General features: G+C 44.2%; 2 protein-coding genes and 1 long non-coding RNA gene across 4 annotated transcripts in view; 2 read left to right on the top strand and 1 right to left on the bottom strand.

Annotated features, from left to right (window-relative positions):
• Positions 1-20,844, top strand: part of LOC309481069 (uncharacterized protein) — a 384,000-nt gene that overhangs the window by 167,296 nt on the left and 195,860 nt on the right. Inside the window, 3 exon segments of the mRNA XM_082145806.1 lie at positions 190-363; positions 13,328-13,501; positions 17,383-17,556. Of these exon segments, the coding sequence (XP_082001932.1) occupies positions 190-363; positions 13,328-13,501; positions 17,383-17,556 (522 nt within the window).
• LOC309481084 (NLR family CARD domain-containing protein 3-like) overlaps positions 1-20,844 on the top strand; it is a 190,732-nt gene that overhangs the window by 68,362 nt on the left and 101,526 nt on the right. The gene's annotated exons all lie outside the window — the stretch shown is intronic.
• The window catches only part of LOC309481172, a 238,649-nt gene that overhangs the window by 181,581 nt on the left and 36,224 nt on the right, over positions 1-20,844 (bottom strand). The gene's annotated exons all lie outside the window — the stretch shown is intronic.

The raw sequence follows: 20,844 nt of genomic DNA, 5'->3' as shown, positions 1-20,844 counted from the left end.
AAAAAAAAAGAGAAATGATTTTTATACTCTACAAACTCTATAATCAATCCCCTAATCCTAACTGATGAATTTTCACAATGTGAACTAATGAGTATTTGTATATATTTCATATTGACAGGATTATGTTATTTTTTAAGTGTCATGTTTATCTCTGGATATGGGCTTAATGTGTGTCATTGTTCTCTACAGGTTGTGGAGCTGTGGTGTGACAGATGAAGGTTGTGCTGCTCTGGCTTCAGCTCTGAGATCAAACCCCTCACACCTGAGATATCTGGATCTGTCTGTGAATAAACTAGGAGACTCAGGAGTGAAGCTGTTTTCTGCTGTACTGGCGAATCCTCACTGTAAACTGGAGATACTGAGGTAAGATCATACGTTACTCTCACATGAAACTGTCACTAATGGCGTTTCCATTACAGATTTGCGCAAAACTTTTTTAATGAGCGTTTGGTGTAGATCTACTAGGCATAGAGATATCTGAACATCTTTGCCAAGCGCAAACCAGTACAGAAGTAGCCCAGTGTTTCCTCTATGTTGATTAGTTAATGGCGGCCCGCCACGGTAACGTTAGGGCTCTAGGCTACAGTGCGACCATTTCACTCGCATTTGTGCCTAAATATGTCTGTGTGCGACCATGAAAAGATATTTAGGCTCACTTGTGCAACTGACCCGATCGAAGAGTTTTTTTTGGGCGGCCGCCAAAGCGAATTTTTGTCCCGCCAAAGTCTTATTTGACCGGTGTGTAATGTAGATAAACTGCTGCGCTTGTGACAGCTGGGCGCATGTTTAAAAGAACGAGAGAGAGAGAGAGAGAGAGAGCGAGAGAGAGAGAGCGAGAGAGAGAGCGAGAGAGAGAGAGAGAGAGAGAGAGAGAGAGAGAGAGAGAGAGAGAGAGAGCGAGAGAGAGAGCGAGAGAGAGAGAGAGAGAGAGAGAGAGAGAGAGAGAGAGAGAGAGAGAGAGAGCGTGCGTCCTCTGGTCGTGTGTGTGTGTGTGAGCACTCTCTTTGTGAAGCAAGGTTCCACGTTTTAATGAATGGTTAAACGACTGATCTTTCCAACACTGAACTCACGAGACGTCTGAATCGGTGTATAACAGATCGGTAACACTTTACAATAAGGTTCCATTTATTAAACTCTAGTTATAACTACATTAGTTAACATTAACTTTTAATAAACTGCACTTCTACAGAATGTATTAATCTTTGCTAATGTTCATTTCAACATTTAATAGCCTACATTATTGAAATCAAAAGTTGTATTTGTTAACATTTAGTTAATGCACTGTGAACTAACATGAACAAACAATAAACAGCTGTATTTTTATTAAGATTAATAAAGATGAATACATTCAGTAACATGTATTGCTCATGGTTCATGTTAGTAATAAACTAATGTTAAATCAAATCATATTGTAAAGTGTTTCAAAAAAATAATTTACAGAACACCTTAAAATAAGAACGTAAGGTGTGCTTACCCCCTTTAGTACAGCCTATATGGTTAGCAAGATTTAGCCTTAATAAACTACAGCATTTAAACTGAATGGTGGCCTATTCAATTGTAGATGGTAGAAAATAAGACTATTAGTTAAAATAAACTTTTTAATGCTACTTTTTCTCCCTGCTTTTTTATATTGATATGATTATATACCAAAATAATCTATTAAAGAAGGATTTTTATCTTACAAAGCTATGAAATCCATAGGTAAAATCACAGCTTTTTTTTTTTTTTAAGTGTTGGCCACCGAAGACCATTTTTGACCCAGGTAAAATCTTTGACCCAGGTGGTTGTTCGGACAGACCTGCCCCCCCACTGCTAAAGAAAATCCTAAAGGAAACACTGTAGCCTAATCAATAATTAAAGTGCAAGCTGAGAAACTGAAGTGGAGATGGAGAAAAGCTTCTTTATATGCCATTGCCTACATTTTAAACAGATGTCTGCCAATAGGCCTAAAACATTACATATATGGTTATTGTGACAGAGACTGGGACTCCAGGTTAATAAGATTCTGACTGAGTAGCAAGATATGAATTCAATTGTGATTCTGTGAGAATTCACAGATCCAGTTTCTCTTTTTAAATCTTCCCCTTAACATTTAAAGGAATCTACGTGTGTGTGTGTGTGTGTGTGTGTGTGTGTGTGTGTGTGTGTGTGTGTGTGTGTGTGTGTGTGTGTGTGTGTGTGTGTGTGTTCAAATATGGCTTCTGGAGAGCAAATGAAGGATAAAATATGAATTACTAAACAGACATTAATTAAGCAGTTCCCCATACTTTTAGAGTTACAACTAAAACCACTAGATGGCAGCAGCGTATAAGAGATGAACTGACAGCTAGTAAATCTTTGAACATGGAGTGCTAATGATAATAAATGTAATATGTCAGGCTCACAAAATTGAAGTGCTATAAAAGTTGTAGAAATGACAAATTCAATGTGCATTGTATTAAACAAATCTTTACTGATATGCAAATAGACAATAGACATCCAGCAAAAGAAAAATGCATTTTGTTTCTTTATATGCAGCCCAATGTTATCCAATGAGTTGTTTGCATTATTGAGGCATTTTATTATAATTGTATTACATTTTTGGTAACACTTTACAATAAGGTCTCATTTGTTAATGCATTAACTAACATGAACTAACAGAGAGCAATAGCCTTTATTAATGTTAATAAAATATTAGTGTTCATGTTAGTTCACAGTGCATGTTAACAGATACAACTTTGGATCTTAAAAATATCTTATAAAATGTTGAGCTTAACATTAACTAAGATTAATAAATGCTGTAGAATATTGTTCATTGATTGTTGGTTCATGTTAAAGGAGAACTCTGGTCAATTTTAACATTGAGCTCATTTTTTTGTAAATGTGGAGTGCTGTCAGTACAGAGAACAACGACAGAAATCGGTGTTGCCTACACCATGTTATCCTCTTTATAAAATGTGCACCCTGTTGACTTCAATGGGGCAAGTTTTAAACCTGCTTTTAGCCTCTTAACATCCTTGATGTGTCATTACAAGTGCCCAGCCATTGTGAGTGTTTCCTTTCAGAGTGAACACGGTGAATCTGACTGCAGTAGATGTGGAAATTATGAATAAACATTATGTTTATTCAGCCAGCGCTCATACCTGTATTTATTTCCTGTTTTAGGTCGAGGGCCACAGTAGTCGATTGTCGAGTTCACGCGTGTGATCATAGGTAACTAAGCAACAGTGGAGAACTCGACAATCGACTACTGTGGTCTTCGACCGAAAACAGCTGGCCGAATTAACTTCATTTTAATTCATAATTTTCACATCTACTGCAGTCAGATTCACCATGTCAAACTGTGTGTGTGTGTGTGTGTGTGTGTGTGTGTGTGTGTGTGTGTGTGTGTGTGTGTGTGTGTGTGTGTGTGTGTGTGTGTGTGTGTGTGTGTGTGTGTGTGTGTGTGTGTGTGTGTGTGTGTAACAATCGTCTTTCTGAGGAGAGCTACGAGAATTTCTGTCTTCTCTGTCACTATCATCTTTATTGTCAGTGTCCTGAAGGGACGTAGATGTGTGACATTTGTATGAGATCAATACAAATTATATAACAATTATACTCGTCCCTCTCTCTCTCTCTCCTCTGTCTTGCTCTGCCACACACACTATAATGAATACCCGTTCTTTATAGCGTTCTTCCTATAAGATTATTTTACAAAGTAATAGAGCCCGACCGATAAAGGATTTTTAAGGCCGATACCGATACAAATATTTGGTGATTTAAAAATCCGATATTCCGATATATATATATTTTTTTTTAAATCCAGAAACGCGTAACAAAACATGAACAGATTTCCCTAACATTAGTTATTTGTCGTTATTTAAGAGTCCTCAGCCTTACTAAAATAATATGATAATGCAGTTAAAAAATAAACTTGTTTGTTTTATTGTCACAACAGAACAGAATATATTAAAGTTCTGATAAATATAATGTATAAAAATACAAACTTAAGATATGAAACTTAAAGTCCTTTGAACAAAAAAAGGCAACTATTATTATTAATATTGACAGTGATAAATCAATTATGTAATAATGTGTGTGTGTGTGTGTGTGTGTGTGTGTGTGTGTGTGTGTGTGTGTGTGTGTGTGTGTGTGTGTGTGTGTGTGTGTGTGTGTGTGAAGAACTGATAAGATTGTAAATGTGTACCTTGAAATGCAATGTAAGTCGCTTTTGATAAAAGCGTCTGCCAAATGTCAATGTTATAAGCTACCTTATAATTACAATGTCAACTTGCTTATCCCTTTACCTGCACTCTTTTAATTCTATCCATCTATTCCATCAAGCTACAACAAACCATTTTCAATCATCATTTGCTGCCTGCCTTCTAAAATCTACTACTTAGTGATGCACTAAATACATTATGTGACTCGTTAATGCTGCGGCTAAACGAAGTCAGCAACGCACACTTGGATTTCACACACGTGTAAAAGTAAAGCTAACTTTTATGCACAGGCTGTGTTTGATACTTTTTCTCTATGTCTAAATGTTCACTCCTCGCGTGCCTAACTTACATTTTACAATGCAGAGACTGGAACTACAGATATGCTAGTTATAAATACAGTAATCATTACTTTATTTAGGCAGAATAAGTTCGTTGTGATTTCCAAGCTCATTAGCCGCGTTTCCACTGTCGGGCCAGTGCGAGCCAGGGCTTTAAACGGGCCGTGCCGGGCTAATAGCACCGGGCCTGTGTTTCCACTGTCGGGCCAGTGCGAGCCAGGGCTTTAAACGGGCCGTGCCGGGCTAATAGCCTCGGGCCTGTGTTTCCACTGTCGGGCCAGTGCGAGCCAGGGCTTTAAACGGGCCGTGCCGGGCTAATAGCCTCGGGCCTGTGTTTCCACTGTCGGGCCAGTGCGAGCCAGGGCTTTAAACGGGCCGTGCCGGGCTAATAGCACCGGGCCTGTGTTTCCACTGTCGGGCCAGTGCGAGCCAGGGCTTTAAACGGGCCGTGCCGGGCTAATAGCCTCGGGCCTGTGTTTCCACTGTCGGGCCAGTGCGAGCCAGGGCTTTAAACGGGCCGTGCCGGGCTAATAGCCTCGGGCCTGTGTTTCCACTGTCGGGCCAGTGCGAGCCAGGGCTTTAAACGGGCCGTGCCGGGCTAATAGCACCGGGCCTGTGTTTCCACTGTCGGGCCAGTGCGAGCCAGGGCTTTAAACGGGCCGTGCCGGGCTAATAGCCTCGGGCCTGTGTTTCCACTGTCGGGCCAGTGCGAGCCAGGGCTTTAAACGGGCCGTGCCGGGCTAATAGCACCGGGCCTGTGTTTCCACTGTTGGGCCAGTGCGAGCCAGGGCTTTAAACGGGCCGTGCCGGGCTAATAGCACCAGGCCTGTGTTTCCACTGTCGGGCCAGTGCGAGCCAGGGCTTTAAACGGGCCGTGCCGGGCTAATAGCCTCGGGCCTGTGTTTCCACTGTCGGGCCAGTGCGAGCCAGGGCTTTAAACGGGCCGTGCCGGGCTAATAGCCTCGGGCCTGTGTTTCCACAGTCGGGCCAGTGCGAGCCAGGGCTTTAAACGGGCCGTGCCGGGCTAATAGCACCGGGCCTGTGTTTCCACTGTCGGGCCAGTGCGAGCCAGGGCTTTAAACGGGCCGTGCCGGGCTAATAGCCTCGGGCCTGTGTTTCCACTGTCGGGCCAGTGCGAGCCAGGGCTTTAAACGGGCCGTGCCGGGCTAATAGCACCGGGCCTGTGTTTCCACTGTTGGGCCAGTGCGAGCCAGGGCTTTAAACGGGCCGTGCCGGGCTAATAGCACCAGGCCTGTGTTTCCACTGTTGGGCCAGTGCGAGCCAGGGCTTTAAACGGGCCGTGCCGGGCTAATAGCCTCGGGCCTGTGTTTCCACTGTCGGGCCAGTGCGAGCCAGGGCTTTAAACGGGCCGTGCCGGGCTAATAGCCTCGGGCCTGTGTTTCCACAGTCGGGCCAGTGCGAGCCAGGGCTTTAAACGGGCCGTGCCGGGCTAATAGCACCGGGCCTGTGTTTCCACTGTCGGGCCAGTGCGAGCCAGGGCTTTAAACGGGCCGTGCCGGGCTAATAGCCTCGGCCTGTGTTTCCACTGTCGGGCCAGTGCGAGCCAGGGCTTTAAACGGGCCGTGCCGGGCTAATAGCACCGGGCCTGTGTTTCCACTGTCGGGCCAGTGCGAGCCAGGGCTTTAAACGGGCCGTGCCGGGCTAATAGCACCAGGCCTGTGTTTCCACTGTCAGGCCAGTGCAAGCCAGGGCTTTAAACGGGCCGTGCCGGGCTAATAGCACCGGGCCTGTGTTTCCACTGTCGGGCCAGTGCGAGCCAGGGCTTTAAACGGGCCGTGCCGGGCTAATAGCCTCGGGCCTGTGTTTCCACTGTCGGGCCAGTGCGAGCCAGGGCTTTAAACGGGCCGTGCCGGGCTAATAGCACCGGGCCTGTGTTTCCACTGTTGGGCCAGTGCGAGCCAGGGCTTTAAACGGGCCGTGCCGGGCTAATAGCACCAGGCCTGTGTTTCCACTGTTGGGCCAGTGCGAGCCAGGGCTTTAAACGGGCCGTGCCGGGCTAATAGCCTCGGGCCTGTGTTTCCACTGTCGGGCCAGTGCGAGCCAGGGCTTTAAACGGGCCGTGCCGGGCTAATAGCCTCGGGCCTGTGTTTCCACAGTCGGGCCAGTGCGAGCCAGGGCTTTAAACGGGCCGTGCCGGGCTAATAGCACCGGGCCTGTGTTTCCACTGTCGGGCCAGTGCGAGCCAGGGCTTTAAACGGGCCGTGCCGGGCTAATAGCCTCGGGCCTGTGTTTCCACTGTCGGGCCAGTGCGAGCCAGGGCTTTAAACGGGCCGTGCCGGGCTAATAGCACCGGGCCTGTGTTTCCACTGTTGGGCCAGTGCGAGCCAGGGCTTTAAACGGGCCGTGCCGGGCTAATAGCACCAGGCCTGTGTTTCCACTGTTGGGCCAGTGCGAGCCAGGGCTTTAAACGGGCCGTGCCGGGCTAATAGCCTCGGGCCTGTGTTTCCACTGTCGGGCCAGTGCGAGCCAGGGCTTTAAACGGGCCGTGCCGGGCTAATAGCCTCGGGCCTGTGTTTCCACAGTCGGGCCAGTGCGAGCCAGGGCTTTAAACGGGCCGTGCCGGGCTAATAGCACCGGGCCTGTGTTTCCACTGTCGGGCCAGTGCGAGCCAGGGCTTTAAACGGGCCGTGCCGGGCTAATAGCCTCGGGCCTGTGTTTCCACTGTCGGGCCAGTGCGAGCCAGGGCTTTAAACGGGCCGTGCCGGGCTAATAGCACCGGGCCTGTGTTTCCACTGTCGGGCCAGTGCGAGCCAGGGCTTTAAACGGGCCGTGCCGGGCTAATAGCACCAGGCCTGTGTTTCCACTGTCAGGCCAGTGCAAGCCAGGGCTTTAAACGGGCCGTGCCGGGCTAATAGCCTCGGGCCTGTGTTTCCACTGTCGGGCCAGTGCGAGCCATGGCTTTAAACGGGCCGTGCCGGGCTAATAGCACCAGGCCTGTGTTTCCACTGTCGGGCCAGTGCGAGCCAGGGCTTTAAACGGGCCGTGCCGGGCTAATAGCCTCGGGCCTGTGTTTCCACTGTCGGGCCAGAAGCTCCACAGCGCTTCACTAAAACACGCCCGTAACACGCCTCTCTGGAACAACGTCACACTAATCCATCATTTCACCAACAAATGGAAGTTTTATCAGAAAACTAATCAGAAATCACTGGAAACCGCGTTGAAAACAAACATGATAAAAGCGGCCGTTTGCTGGCATTTTTGTTATTTACTTGAATATTTAAAACCCAAGCATCGATGTTTTACCACAGGTTTACAATAAAAAGTGATACATTGATCATAATGAATTAATTTATGTCAAAATTGCACATTAGTCACTCAGAAATAAATTACCGTTAGGTCTATTTCACAAAAGAAAGAGGAGGTAGAGGACACACTTACTTCTTCAGTCGCGTCTGTTTCTGTTTATCTGGTAGTTACAGGACATATTTACATCACATTTAGAAAGAATGATCATTTCTACAAATATATGCCACCAAAAATACGACCTGAGGAGCTTTAGCACTCTCTCGACTCCCATACAGATATTTTCAGTCAGAGAAACAGAGGAAGCTCCCGAAAAAAAAGTTGCTTTATTTTATCATGATAGTCCGGTATAAAGAGACGAGACGTAGGCTACTGACAGATACAATAAAAACATGACTGTGATAGCCTTTATGATTGGTCTGATTTCTTCAAGCGTTCACTATGTTTTTACACTATGCGTATCTTCAAGTGTTTACTATGTTTACTATGGTAATGGTTAGCGCGCATAGTCTTTTGCATCACAAACACAAGGCATTCAAACATGAACGCGAGTTAAATTATTTTAAAAGTCTTTAATGCTGACAGAATCATCCGGCGCTGCCGTCTCCCGACTCAGGTGAACTCTGGACTCTGTTCGTAACCACTCCTCTAGCCCGAGCGATCTTCCTTGTAGAGTGCCCTCTGGTGGACAAACTATGCAGCGCCAACACTCATAACATGGTTGAAGGGTGTTTCGTCCGCTTTTATTTTATTTTTTTAAATATTCATTTATCGGCCATTATAAATGCCGATACCGATAGTTTGAAAAATGCCTAATATCGGCCCGCCGATATATCGGTCGGGCTCTTCAAAGTAAATACCAAAATCATCCAGGAAATTATGGAGTTCTGCTGGACCCTTAGAATCGTCCCAATCCTCCCCTGCTAACACACACACACACACACACACACACACACACACACACACACACACGTTCCTTAAAATGTTTACAAATACATTAAGCTCACTCACACACACACACACACACACACACACACACACACACACACACACACACACACACGTTGGGTTTACATGTTTTATGGGGACTTTCCATAGAAATGATTTTTACAATAAGGGGAACAGGCTTTGGCCTCTGTGAATGTTCAGTGGTTGACTTTTACTGCGTTTCCCAACCACCTCACCCCTTTTTATTTATTTATTTATTTATTTATTTATTTTTTCCATTATTATATATATATATATATATATATATATTTATTTAATTTTTTTTATAATTTTTTTTTCTCTTTAATTCACTTGAATGTTGAGAGGATTTATTGTTGAATATTAAAAATAACTGGGAGCCCCCCCAGACCTAAATATTAAGAGAATGTGCTACCAGAAGCTCTTGGAAATGGTGTTTAGCCTGCAGCTTGCCTCAGGGAGAGGGACAAGTATAGGCTTTGTTCTGGTTTTGTGTTTAGATAAGGTTAAGATTAGGGATAGGGTAAGGGACAACTCCACACTTTTGCAACATAGGATCTCCTTTTTTTATTTTATTTTTAACAGAAGTTTCTTTTCCTTTGCATCATATATATTTTTTTTTAGTTAAACATGGTGTATGGTACTGATGCAAGAGGGGCTGCTGTACGCCCGTTGTTTCATCTCGTATAGTGTGTCATAGCGGGCGACAGCCTACGTTGCGTCTGCGATGCTTCACGACACCACGACAAAAAGACTAGCATGTTTAATTTTTTTTTCGGTCCTCCACGACGGGTTCTATCACGTGTGACATTGACCAATAGGAGCACAGACGCATTTCAATACACAGCTTTCAAAAATGCCGAAACAAAATAGAGACGATGGTGTTGCTAAGTGGAATTATGAAATGGAGGAAAGGTTCGTGGAGCTGTGGCAACAGTACTCCTGCCTGTATGATGTTTCATCGAGAGAGTACCATGACAGAATTAAAAAAGAAAAATGCTGGCGAAAAATAGCAGAAGTACTTCAGCAACCCGGTTAACTGACTGGAATTAGCATTAAGCTAACCTTGTTTGTGTGAGTGTGATTATGTATGTGTGTTACGAGTGAGAATGCGTGAGTGTGTGTGAATGAGCGAGCGAGCAAGAGTGTGTGAATGAGCACGCGAGCGAGAGTGTGTGTGAATGAGTGAGTTTATGTGTGTGTATTATGTGAGTGAGTTTAAGTGTGTGTGTGTGTGTGTGTGTGTGTGTGTGTGTGTGTGTGTGTGTGTGTGTGTGTGTGTGTATGCATGTACATAGACTAGATTTTACAGATTAAACATATTTTACCTCAAGTTCTCTTTGAAGGATTGACAGTCCATACTGTCCTCTTCGTGCAATCCAGGAAAGTGTCCATTGTCGGGTTTTCTTTCTTTTTTTAATCTTTTTCTGAACACAAGACAGCCAATACTAAAATCGCCGCTTCATCCATTGTTTGTTTACGTTCGTTTCCGGAAGTCAGGCGCTACTAGTTTCGCCTTCACGCGCGTCTTCAAAGACGGCACGCGATGACTGGTCTGGAAGAAACGTGTAGTCTGACATGGTTCTTGTCCACGACACGACACGATTTTAGGAGTCAAAATCGTGTAATCTGACACAGTGACTTTCGCATAAGACAAAAAAATCGTGTAATCTGAACCGGCCATTAAGTATAATTTACTCTCCTGTATCTAGTGTGGTCCCCGAGGTGGTTATCGCACTTGATGCAGAGAAGGCATTTGACAGGGTGGAGTGGGGATACTTATTGGCATGTTTAAAGAAGTTTGGTTATGGCCCTAACTTCATTTCATGGATTAAGCTTCTATACAGCTCACCAAAAGCCTCTGTAGTAACAAATGGCAAACATTCACACTATTTCCAGCTGTCAAGGGGTACTCGCCAGGGCTGTCCAATCAGCCCACTTCTATTTGCCTTGGCCATAGAGCCCTTATCTATTACACTCAACACTTTACCATCAATTAGTGGAATACACAGGGGGGGGAGGGAGCATAGAGTATCTCTATATGCAGACGATTTATTATTATATGTATCAGACCCTGCTCTGGGCACCCCTCATATTACCCATGCTTTGAGGAAATTTGGGGCTTTCTCTGGTACAAATTGAACTTTAGTAAGAGTGAATGTTATCCTGTTAATGATCTGGCCCTTCAAATACAAAATGATGTTTTACCATTCCAAATGTCTAAAAATGGCTTTAAATACTTGGGCATTAATATTACAAGGGACATGCAGCGTGTATCCCACTTTATCTCCCTAAATCTTTTTTTAAGTCCCTCGATAAAGCTTTTATCTCATTTTTATGGGATGGGAAAAAGCCTAGAATACGGTTAGAATTACTACAAAGACCTAAAGACCAAGGTGGCTTAGCTTTTCCAAATCTTTGCTACTATTATTGGGCCGCAAATGTTCAAAAAATCATACATTGGCTACATACCCCTGACATAGACTGGTGCGTCTTTGAGGCTGCATCTTGCACCTCAACATCTCTTAAAGCCCTGGTCACCTCCAGCCTGCCCGCCCATATTATGAAATACACTAATAATCCAGTAGTCATAAATACCCTTAAAATTTGGTTTCAACTTAGACAGAACTTTAAATGTGAAAACCTTTTTCATTTAAGTCCCATACACAATAATCACCTTTCCCCCCAGGCAATGCTAGACTCTGAATTCACTCTTTGGCAAAGGCGAGGCATTCTCTATTTTAAAGACTTGTACACAAACTCCATTTTTGCAAACTTTGATGATTTGTCGCACAGATTTAGTCTACCGCGGTCTAGCCTATTTCGTTACTTTCAAATCCGCCACTTCCTTCAGCACCATTTTTCTAACTTTCCATACACACCACCACCCTCGGGCTTAGAGAATTTGTTAGAACCCGCAGTCAATTCCCAAAAAAATATTTCAAGGATATATGGCCTGATAACTAGGGGTGTCAAAATTTACCGTTTCTACGATGCATCGCGATGCAGAAGAGGACGATTCGGTATCGGTTCAGTAATAGACCATAACCGATTATAATGTACTGACGCTTTTCTGACGTCATTTGTGGCGTATGTGCTTTGTCGCGGTAGCATACAATGGCAGAGGGAGGAGAGACGCGAGTGAGAGAAAATTAAAAATGCTCCCAACTACTTTTAAAGCCTACATCTGGGCACATTTCGGCTTTTATGAACAACCTGGTAAGCACGACCTGCAGAAAACACGCACTGTGCGCGCTCATGTCACGCACAAATAGAATATGCAGGAGGTAATACCACTAACTTCATAAACCACGTTAGCTGTTTTCACCCCGAGCTGTTAACGCCTGGCGGAGTCTGAGTGCTTTAGAGATGCGCGGATGAGCTCCAACGTCACTCGAATCCACAGCCAAAAATAAATCATCCGCCCGCCCCAATAACTTTCTCTGATTTAAGTATCCGCACCCGATGGTCAAATTACAATTATTCTGTGTTGTTACGCGTGATTATAAATGGATGATCGTCACCTTCAACAGCGGACTCGGCGACGGTTGATGCGCGCATCTCTATGGTAACACAATACACTGATTAATGAGCGCTGCTTTTAAATGAACATTTCTTTAAAACAAAATGTATTTGACAGATTTTCCTTTTCTTAATGGCATAAACAAGCTTTACTCCCTTGAAACTTGAACTGGAATGTCACTGTTTCTGTCACTGCGAGCACGCGCGCACACATCACTTTTGAAGTCAAATTTAAAATTGAGGATGCGGTGCATCGCGATGCATTGTGATATCGAATTGAACTGAATCGATGACATGATAATCGTAATCGAACCGAACCGTGAGACCAGTGTAGGTTCACACCACTACTGATAACCAGTCTTAAAAGCACAAATCTTGCGAAGATTAGAGCAGACTGGGTGAATGAGTTAGGGGAGGAACTAGAATTAGAGGAGGACATTTGGCACAACGCTCTACTAAGAGTAAATGACAGCACTTCCTGTGCCAAGTTGAGCTTAATTCAATTCAAAATTCTACACCGTATTCATTACTCGAAAGTGAAATTGGCTAAAATATATCCTAACATTGATGCTAGCTGTGACAGGTGTCGTAACACTCCTGCCAACTTAACCCATATGTTCTGGTTGTGTCCAGCCCTCACGACCTACTGGTCTATGATTTTCAAAACATTGTCAGAGGCTCTTAACATCGACCTCCAACCTAACGCTGCAATGGCCATCTTCGGTATTACAGATAGAAGATACTCTACACTAAGGGGGGGAGTTGTTACTATTAGAAAATATGAGCATTGTTTCTACAACTGTTGCTTTTTGTATTCATGTATATGTACATGCCCTGTATTACTGGTGCTCAATAAAAAATGCTTTACAAAAAAAAAAGAAATGATTTTTATACTCTACAAACTCTATAATCAATCCCCTAATCCTAACTGATGAATTTTCACAATGTGAACTAATGAGTATTTGTATATATTTCATATTGACAGGATTATGTTATTTTTTAAGTGTCATGTTTATCTCTGGATATAGGCTTAATGTGTGTCATTGTTCTCTACAGGTTGAGGAGGTGTGGTGTGACAGATGAAGGTTGTGCTGCTCTGGCTTCAGCTCTGAGATCAAACCCCTCACACCTGAGAGTTCTGCATCTGTCATATAATAATCTAGGAGACTCAGGAGTGAAGCTGTTCTCTGCTGTACTGGCGAATCCTCACTGTAAACTGGAGATACTGAGGTAAGATCATACGTTACTCTCACATGAAACTGTCACTAATGGCGTTTCCATTACAGATTTGCGCAAAACTTTTTTAATGAGCGTTTGGTGTAGATCTACTAGGCATAGAGATATCTGAACATCTTTGCCAAGCACAAACCAGTACAGAAGTAGCCCAGTGTTTCCTCTATGTTGATTAGTTAATGGCGGCCCGCCACGGTAACGTTAGGGCTCTAGGCTACAGTGCGACCATTTCACTCGCATTTGTGCCTAAATATGTCTGTGTGCGACCATGAAAAGATATTTAGGCGCACTTGTGCAACTGACCCGATCGAAGATTTTTTTTTTTGGCGGCCGCCAAAGCGAATTTTTGTCCCGCCAAAGTCTTATTTGACCGGTGTGTAATGTAGATAAACTGCTGCGCTTGTGACAGCTGGGTGCATGTTTAAAAGAGAGAGAGAGAGAGAGAGAGAGAGAGAGAGAGAGAGAGAGAGAGAGAGAGAGAGAGAGAGAGAGAGAGAGAGAGAGAGAGCGTCCTCTGGTCGTGTGTGTGTGTGTGTGTGTGTGTGTGTGTTAGTGATGCTCCGATCAGCATTTTTGGGGCCGATCACCGATTACCGATCACCAAAATCATGATCTGCCGATTGCCGATCACTGCCGATCACAGAATGGAAATATGCTAGAGTCAAGAAAATCTTGAAGAACCACCAATATTTATTTAATTGTAGTTAGAAAACAAGATAACATAAGGCTACTGTAGGCCACCTTTTCCAAATAAGGCACAGTATAATTTTTCAAAACAAAGAGGGGTCAGGCAGACTACAATGGATGTAGTTGAGGAACTAACTACATCATTTCCAAAAAATAAAATAATGACAATGACATTTGAGGTTATTAAAACAGTAAGTCCCGCCCCTCGACTGCCAAAAATAAAAGTGTTCGAGCGAGCAAAATCAGCAGGCGAGAGGAGATCAAGCGCGAGAGTGTGGGGAATGATCATGCGCGCGCGCGAGGGCAGAGATGTCATGCGCACCGCGCAGGGTTTGAATGAGCTCGCGAGTTCCCGTTTCCTCGCGCGTAGATCTGTTATCCTCTCGTGAATGTCATTTACCGCGCGCGCCAGCATCAGTTGTGCGCTCGTTTATAATTGCCATTGAATTGCCGTCATAGGAGAACTCATTTTGCCACTGTTAAGCAAGCTCTGCTCTGCTGTTGTGTTGCCGCGCATGCGGAAAAGTTGCGCGAGTTATTTACGTCACGTGATCGGCTTTTTTGATCGGCGCTTTTGGGGGTTGCCGATCAAGCTATTTTTTGCCAATATCGGCCGATCATGATCGGCGGCCGATCAATCGGAGCATCACTAGTGTGTGTGAGCACTCTCTTTGTGAAGCAAGGTTCCACGTTTTAATGAATGGTTAAACGACTGATCTTTCCAACACTGAACTCACGAGACGTCTGAATCGGTGTATAACAGATCGGTAACACTTTACAATAAGGTTCCATTTATTAAACTCTAGTTATAACTACATTAGTTAACATTAACTTTTAATAAACTGCACTTCTACAGAATGTATTAATCTTTGCTAATGTTCATTTCAACATTTAATAGCCTACATTATTGAAATCAAAAGTTGTATTTGTTAACATTTAGTTAATGCACTGTGAACTAACATGAACAAACAATAAACAGCTGTATTTTTATTAAGATTAATAAAGATGAATACATTCAGTAACATGTATTGCTCATGGTTCATGTTAGTAATAAACTAATGTTAAATCAAACCATATTGTAAAGTGTTTCAAAAAAATAATTTACAGAACACCTTAAAATAAGAACGTAAGGTGTGCTTACCCCCTTTAGTACAGCCTATATGGTTAGCAAGATTTAGCCTTAATAAACTACAGCATTTAAACTGAATGGTAGCCTATTCAATTGTAGATGGTAGAAAATAAGACTATTAGTTAAAATAAACTTTTTAATGCTACTTTTTCTCCCTGCTTTTTTATATTGATATGATTATATACCAAAATAATCTATTAAAGAAGGATTTTTATCTTACAAAGCTATGAAATCCATAGGTAAAATCACAGCTTTTTTTTTTTTAAAGTGTTGGCCACCGAAGACCATTTTTGACCCAGGTAAAATCTTTGACCCAGGTGGTTGTTCGGACAGACCTGCCCCCCCACTGCTAAAGAAAATCCTAAAGGAAACACTGTAGCCTAATCAATAATTAAAGTGCAAGCTGAGAAACTGAAGTGGAGATGGAGAAAAGCTTCTTTATATGCCATTGCCTACATTTTAAACGGATGTCTGCCAATAGGCCTAAAACATTACATATATGGTTATTGTGACAGAGACTGGGACTCCAGGTTAATAAGATTCTGACTGAGTATCAAGATATGAATTCAATTGTGATTCTGTGAGAATTCACAGATCCAGTTTCTCTTTTTTAATCTTCCCCTTAACATTTAAAGGAATCTACGTGTGTGTGTGTGTGTGTGTGTGTGTGTGTGTGTGTGTGTGTGTGTGTGTGTGTGTGTGTGTGTGTGTGTGTGTGTGTGTGTGTGTGTGTGTGTGTGTGTGTGTGTGTGCTCAAATATGGCTTCTGGAGAGCAAATGAAGGATAAAATATGAATTACTAAACAGACATTAATTAAGCAGTTCCCCATACTTTTAGAGTTACAACTAAAACCACTAGATGGCAGCAGCGTATAAGAGATGAACTGACAGCTAGTAAATCTTTGAACATGGAGTGCTAATGATAATAAATGTAATATGTCAGGCTCACAAAATTGAAGTGCTATAAAAGTTGTAGAAATGACAAATTCAATGTGCATTGTATTAAACAAATCTTTACTGATATGCAAATAGACAATAGACATCCAGCAAAAGAAAAATGCATTTTGTTTCTTTATATGCAGCCCAATGTTATCCAATGAGTTGTTTGCATTATTGAGGCATTTTATTATAATTGTATTACATTTTTGGTAACACTTTACAATAAGGTCTCATTTGTTAATGCATTAACTAACATGAACTAACAGAGAGCAATAGCCTTTATTAATGTTAATAAAATATTAGTGTTCATGTTAGTTCACAGTGCATGTTAACAGATACAACTTTGGATCTTAAAAATATCTTATAAAATGTTGAGCTTAACATTAACTAAGATTAATAAATGCTGTAGAATATTGTTCATTAATTGTTGGTTCATGTTAAAGGAGAACTCTGGTCAATTTTAACATTGAGCTCATTTTTTTGTAAATGTGGAGTGCTGTCAGTACAGAGAACAACGACAGAAATCGGTGTTGCCTACACCATGTTATCCTCTTTTTAAAATGTGCACCCTGTTGACTTCAATGGGGCAAGTTTTAAACCTGCTTTTAGCCTCTTAACATCCTTGATGTGTCATTACAAGTGCCCAGCCATTGTGAGTGTTTCCTTTCAGAGTGAACACGGTGAATCTGACTGCAGTAGATGTGGAAATTATGAATAAACATTATGTTTATTCAGCCAGCGCACATACCTGTATTTACTTCCTGTTTTAGGTCGAGGGCCACAGTAGTCGATTGTCGAGTTCACGCGTGTGATCATAGGTAACTAAGCAACAGTGGAGAACTCGACAATCGACTACTGTGGTCTTCGACCGAAAACAGGAAGTAAATACAGGTATGAGCGCTGGCCGAATTATATGATTAGAATGTTGTCCCGGTTTTAAAATAAAGCACAGCAATGATATTTGAGAGTGTTTCTCCCTTTTCAGGAAAAGTATCGAAAAAGTATCGAAATCGCAATACTTGACTTGGTATCGGTATCGAAACAATAATTTTGGTATCGTGACAACACTAGTGTCATGTTTATCTCTGGATATGGGCTTAATGTGTGTCATTGTTCTCTACAGGTTGATGAGCTGTGATGTGACAGATGAAGGTTGTGTTGCTCTGGCCTCAGCTCTGAGATCAAACCCCTCACACCTGAGAGATCTGTATCTGTCTGGGAATAAACTAGGAAACTCAGGAGTGAAGCTGTTAGAGGATCTGAGGGATGATCCACATTATAAACTGGAGACACTGTGGTAAGAATAGTTTAACGATTTTCATCATCATATTTTTATTTAAAGTTCAAATGGCTGATTTACTCACTAGAAATATAAGTAAATTGTACCAGGTTCAGTAACACCGTGTGTGTGTGTGTGTGTGTGTGTGTGTGTGTGTGTGGATATTTTGTCTGAGATCATCAGATAATGAGTCTTAAATTCAGCTTCAGTTTCTGTAGGTCTCTGAACTTTAAACTGTGTTTAATATGAGTGTAATTCTGCTCATACTGTTGTGACTGATTGTGAAAATAATATTAATGTTATTTCCAGCTTTTCCCCTTTAACTGTCTCTATAGGCATCTTTACACAGCGAGTTAAGGCTGCTCTAAAGCGGCTCTGTGTCTGCTCAAAGTTCTGTGGAAAGACACAATGCCGCATGAAAGCAGACTTAAAATATGCCGGGTCTGACCCGCCTCAGCCCCTAGTGTCAAAGATGACTCTGATATTGTTTTGTTCAGTGTAAATGAACGCGATCTTGTGTCGCTCTAAACTACGCCATTGTCATGACAACCAAACGCGCGGCGCGAGAATCAAGAAGCGGAAGACTAAACATATCGGGGCCTTCGCATCGCTGGATCCTGAGAGGAAGCCGCGCCGTCTGAGTCAAGCACCCAGCGGGATTAGTGCATCTGAAGCTGCTGGTCGACATCTCGCCGCCTTCAGTCGCCATTTCTGCTGACGCTTTCCGGCGTACATATCCTTTTCTCTTCTACTGTGTTTTGTGTATGTGTGTGTGTTCGCCGCCGCGACACACACTCTCATTGCACTAAAAGAGCCGGGCGTCTTTTTCAAGACGCCCCTTTCCCCCCCAACCCGCAAAGCTCGCCGGTGCGCCCGCTTGCCTTGCCTGCTTGGAGGATGATACCTGCTCTCCCTCTGTTCGAGCCGCGCAAACCGCGCCGTTCACAGGGGATGTCAGGAGCGGACGGTCACGGGGCTAGCTTTCTCTCTCCCTCTGTTCGAGCCGCGCAAAATGCGCCGTTCACAGGGGAGGCTGGAAGCGGACGGTCGGGGTTAGTTTTTCTTTACGTACAAGAAAGCTACCCTGCCTCTGCGCCCCATTCACGCGTCAATCACCAGCGAAAGGAGAAAATAGCGTTTTAGTCCCGCCGAGGCTGGACTGACCTGAAACTTCTCACACATTTCTCAGTTCCCTGATCAGGCGACTGGAAATATAAATATTGCAGCGCCGGCAAGCAAACGCCGAAGAAAACATGTTGACGCTCTTATATGCTCGTGCATCTGAAAGCCTTTGTGTTCCCCCCTGTAGCTCAGTGGCGGAATCTTAGGTTTTTCACACGAGAGACCGGAGTTCGAATCTCGGTCTAACGGCAGATTAATTATGCCTCCAATGCTTCGCTCTGTCAGTTCCCTGAAAGGCGACTGCAGATGTGCATTTTGCAGCCAACGAGCGCGTTGTACAACCCGCTCGCCTGCACCCAAACACCGTTTCTATGGTTCCCGTGCGTCACTGGCGAAAGGAGAAAAGAGTGTTAATGTCCCGCTGCGGCCGGGCCGAATTCTATTTCTCATTCCCCTCTGAAGTTCGGGCGACTGGAAATGTCATACTGCAGTGAGCGAGCCTGTTGTAATGCACGCACGCCTGCAAACAAACGCCAGCATGTTGACGCTCTCTGTTTCTATGGCAACTTCTCGCTCGTTCAGTTCCAGTAAATGCGACTGTTCCAGTGTATTCTGCAGTAAACAAGTCGGCGACACAGCCCGCTTGCCTGCACACAAACGCCGCTTTACGGCTACCCAGATAAATCCCATAGAGTGTATTTTCTGGTGTTCCGGCCACGGCCGATGGTGTTATGAGTGTAGACAAAATGCCCAGTGCTCATTCCTACACAGAAACACAGCCCGTCACACAGGGCTCGCGCACATGAAATCGACCCAGATCGATTGCGCATTAAATGTGGTAAATGTGCCCACTGCCCAGTGCCCACAAACACTACGTTCTGCATGTCTCAAGGTTTCTGTAAAACGAAACCAACATGCATTCGCTCTGCTCAGGCAGACAATGCTCTCAGTGTTGTAAATGTGCCCGCTATCCCACGCCCACATTCACACATAGACATGACAGGTCTTACGGGACTCGCCCAGCCCTCCCCCTCTCGATTGACCACCGCAGAGGAGTTGAGCGCGGGCAATCTGCCCGCTGTTATCAGCGCGCCCCCTGCCTCAAATGTCATAAGCGCGACGCTTATGTTGCAGCACACTGAAGCCCCTCTGTCGCTGAGCGACCAGAGCGCGCTTCGCATTCAACCCCTAGCCATTCGTGCAAACGCATGGGCAAGGCTACCCGGGGTTTTCGAAGTGGGTGCTAGACATTATAGAAAGAGGCTATTCGCTACAGTTCGGTCGACGCCCGCAACGCAAAGCGGCGCGAATCGATACTACGGTGAAAAAGGAAGTAGCACACCTACTTCGGGCCGAAATAGCGAAGTTACTGAGCAAAGGGGCTATAGAACCCCTATCACAAGCTCAGAGCGAAGGGGGCATGTACAGCAGATATTTTCTGGTACCCAAAAAAAAAAAAAAAAAAGACGGGGGTCTCAGACCCATTTTAGATCTAAGACGACTAAACAAAGCACTTCTGAAACGACGGTTCAGAATGCTCACGACCAAGAAAATCCTCTCGCAAATTTGCCAAGGGGACTGGTTCGTGTCGATAGCTCTGAAAGACGCTTATTTTCAAATACAAATAGCGTCACGTCACAGGCGATTTTTGAGATTCGCCTTCGAGGGCCAGGCATATCAGTTCACAGTCCTGCCATTCGGCCTATCCCTGGCACCTCGCGTATTCACGATGTGCATGGATGCAGCGCTCGCACCCCTCAGGCTCCGAGGCATACGAGTGCTGAATTATTTGGACGATTGGCTGGTTCTAGCTCGATCACAGTCGGAGCTCATAGAACACAGGACCATATTACTCGATCACCTCGAGAATTTAGGTCTCACAGTCAATTGGGCAAAGAGTTCACTGTCTCCCAGTCAGAAAATATTTTTTCTGGGCACAGATCTGGACTCGCTGTCTATGACAGCACAGCTGTCGCCGCAGCGCAGACTAAGTATTCAGCGCATGACAGAGATTTTTCGCCACGGCACTTTAGTCCCGCTCAAAAAGTTTCAAAGGATGCTGGGTCTCATGGCTTCAGCATCCTCGGTGCTTCAGCTGGGTCTGCTTCGCATGCGCCCGCTGCAGTATTGGTTGAAAGCGCGCGCCGCGCAGAGCTTGGACCTCCGGTCTCGCGCACCTCAAGG

The sequence above is a fragment of the Leuciscus leuciscus genome (assembly GCF_965113295.1).
Source record: "Leuciscus leuciscus genome assembly, chromosome: 18".
Lineage (NCBI taxonomy): Eukaryota > Metazoa > Chordata > Actinopteri > Cypriniformes > Leuciscidae > Leuciscus > Leuciscus leuciscus.
Note: the sequence above shows the minus strand (reverse complement) of the source record. Positions and strands in the feature narration are given on the sequence as shown.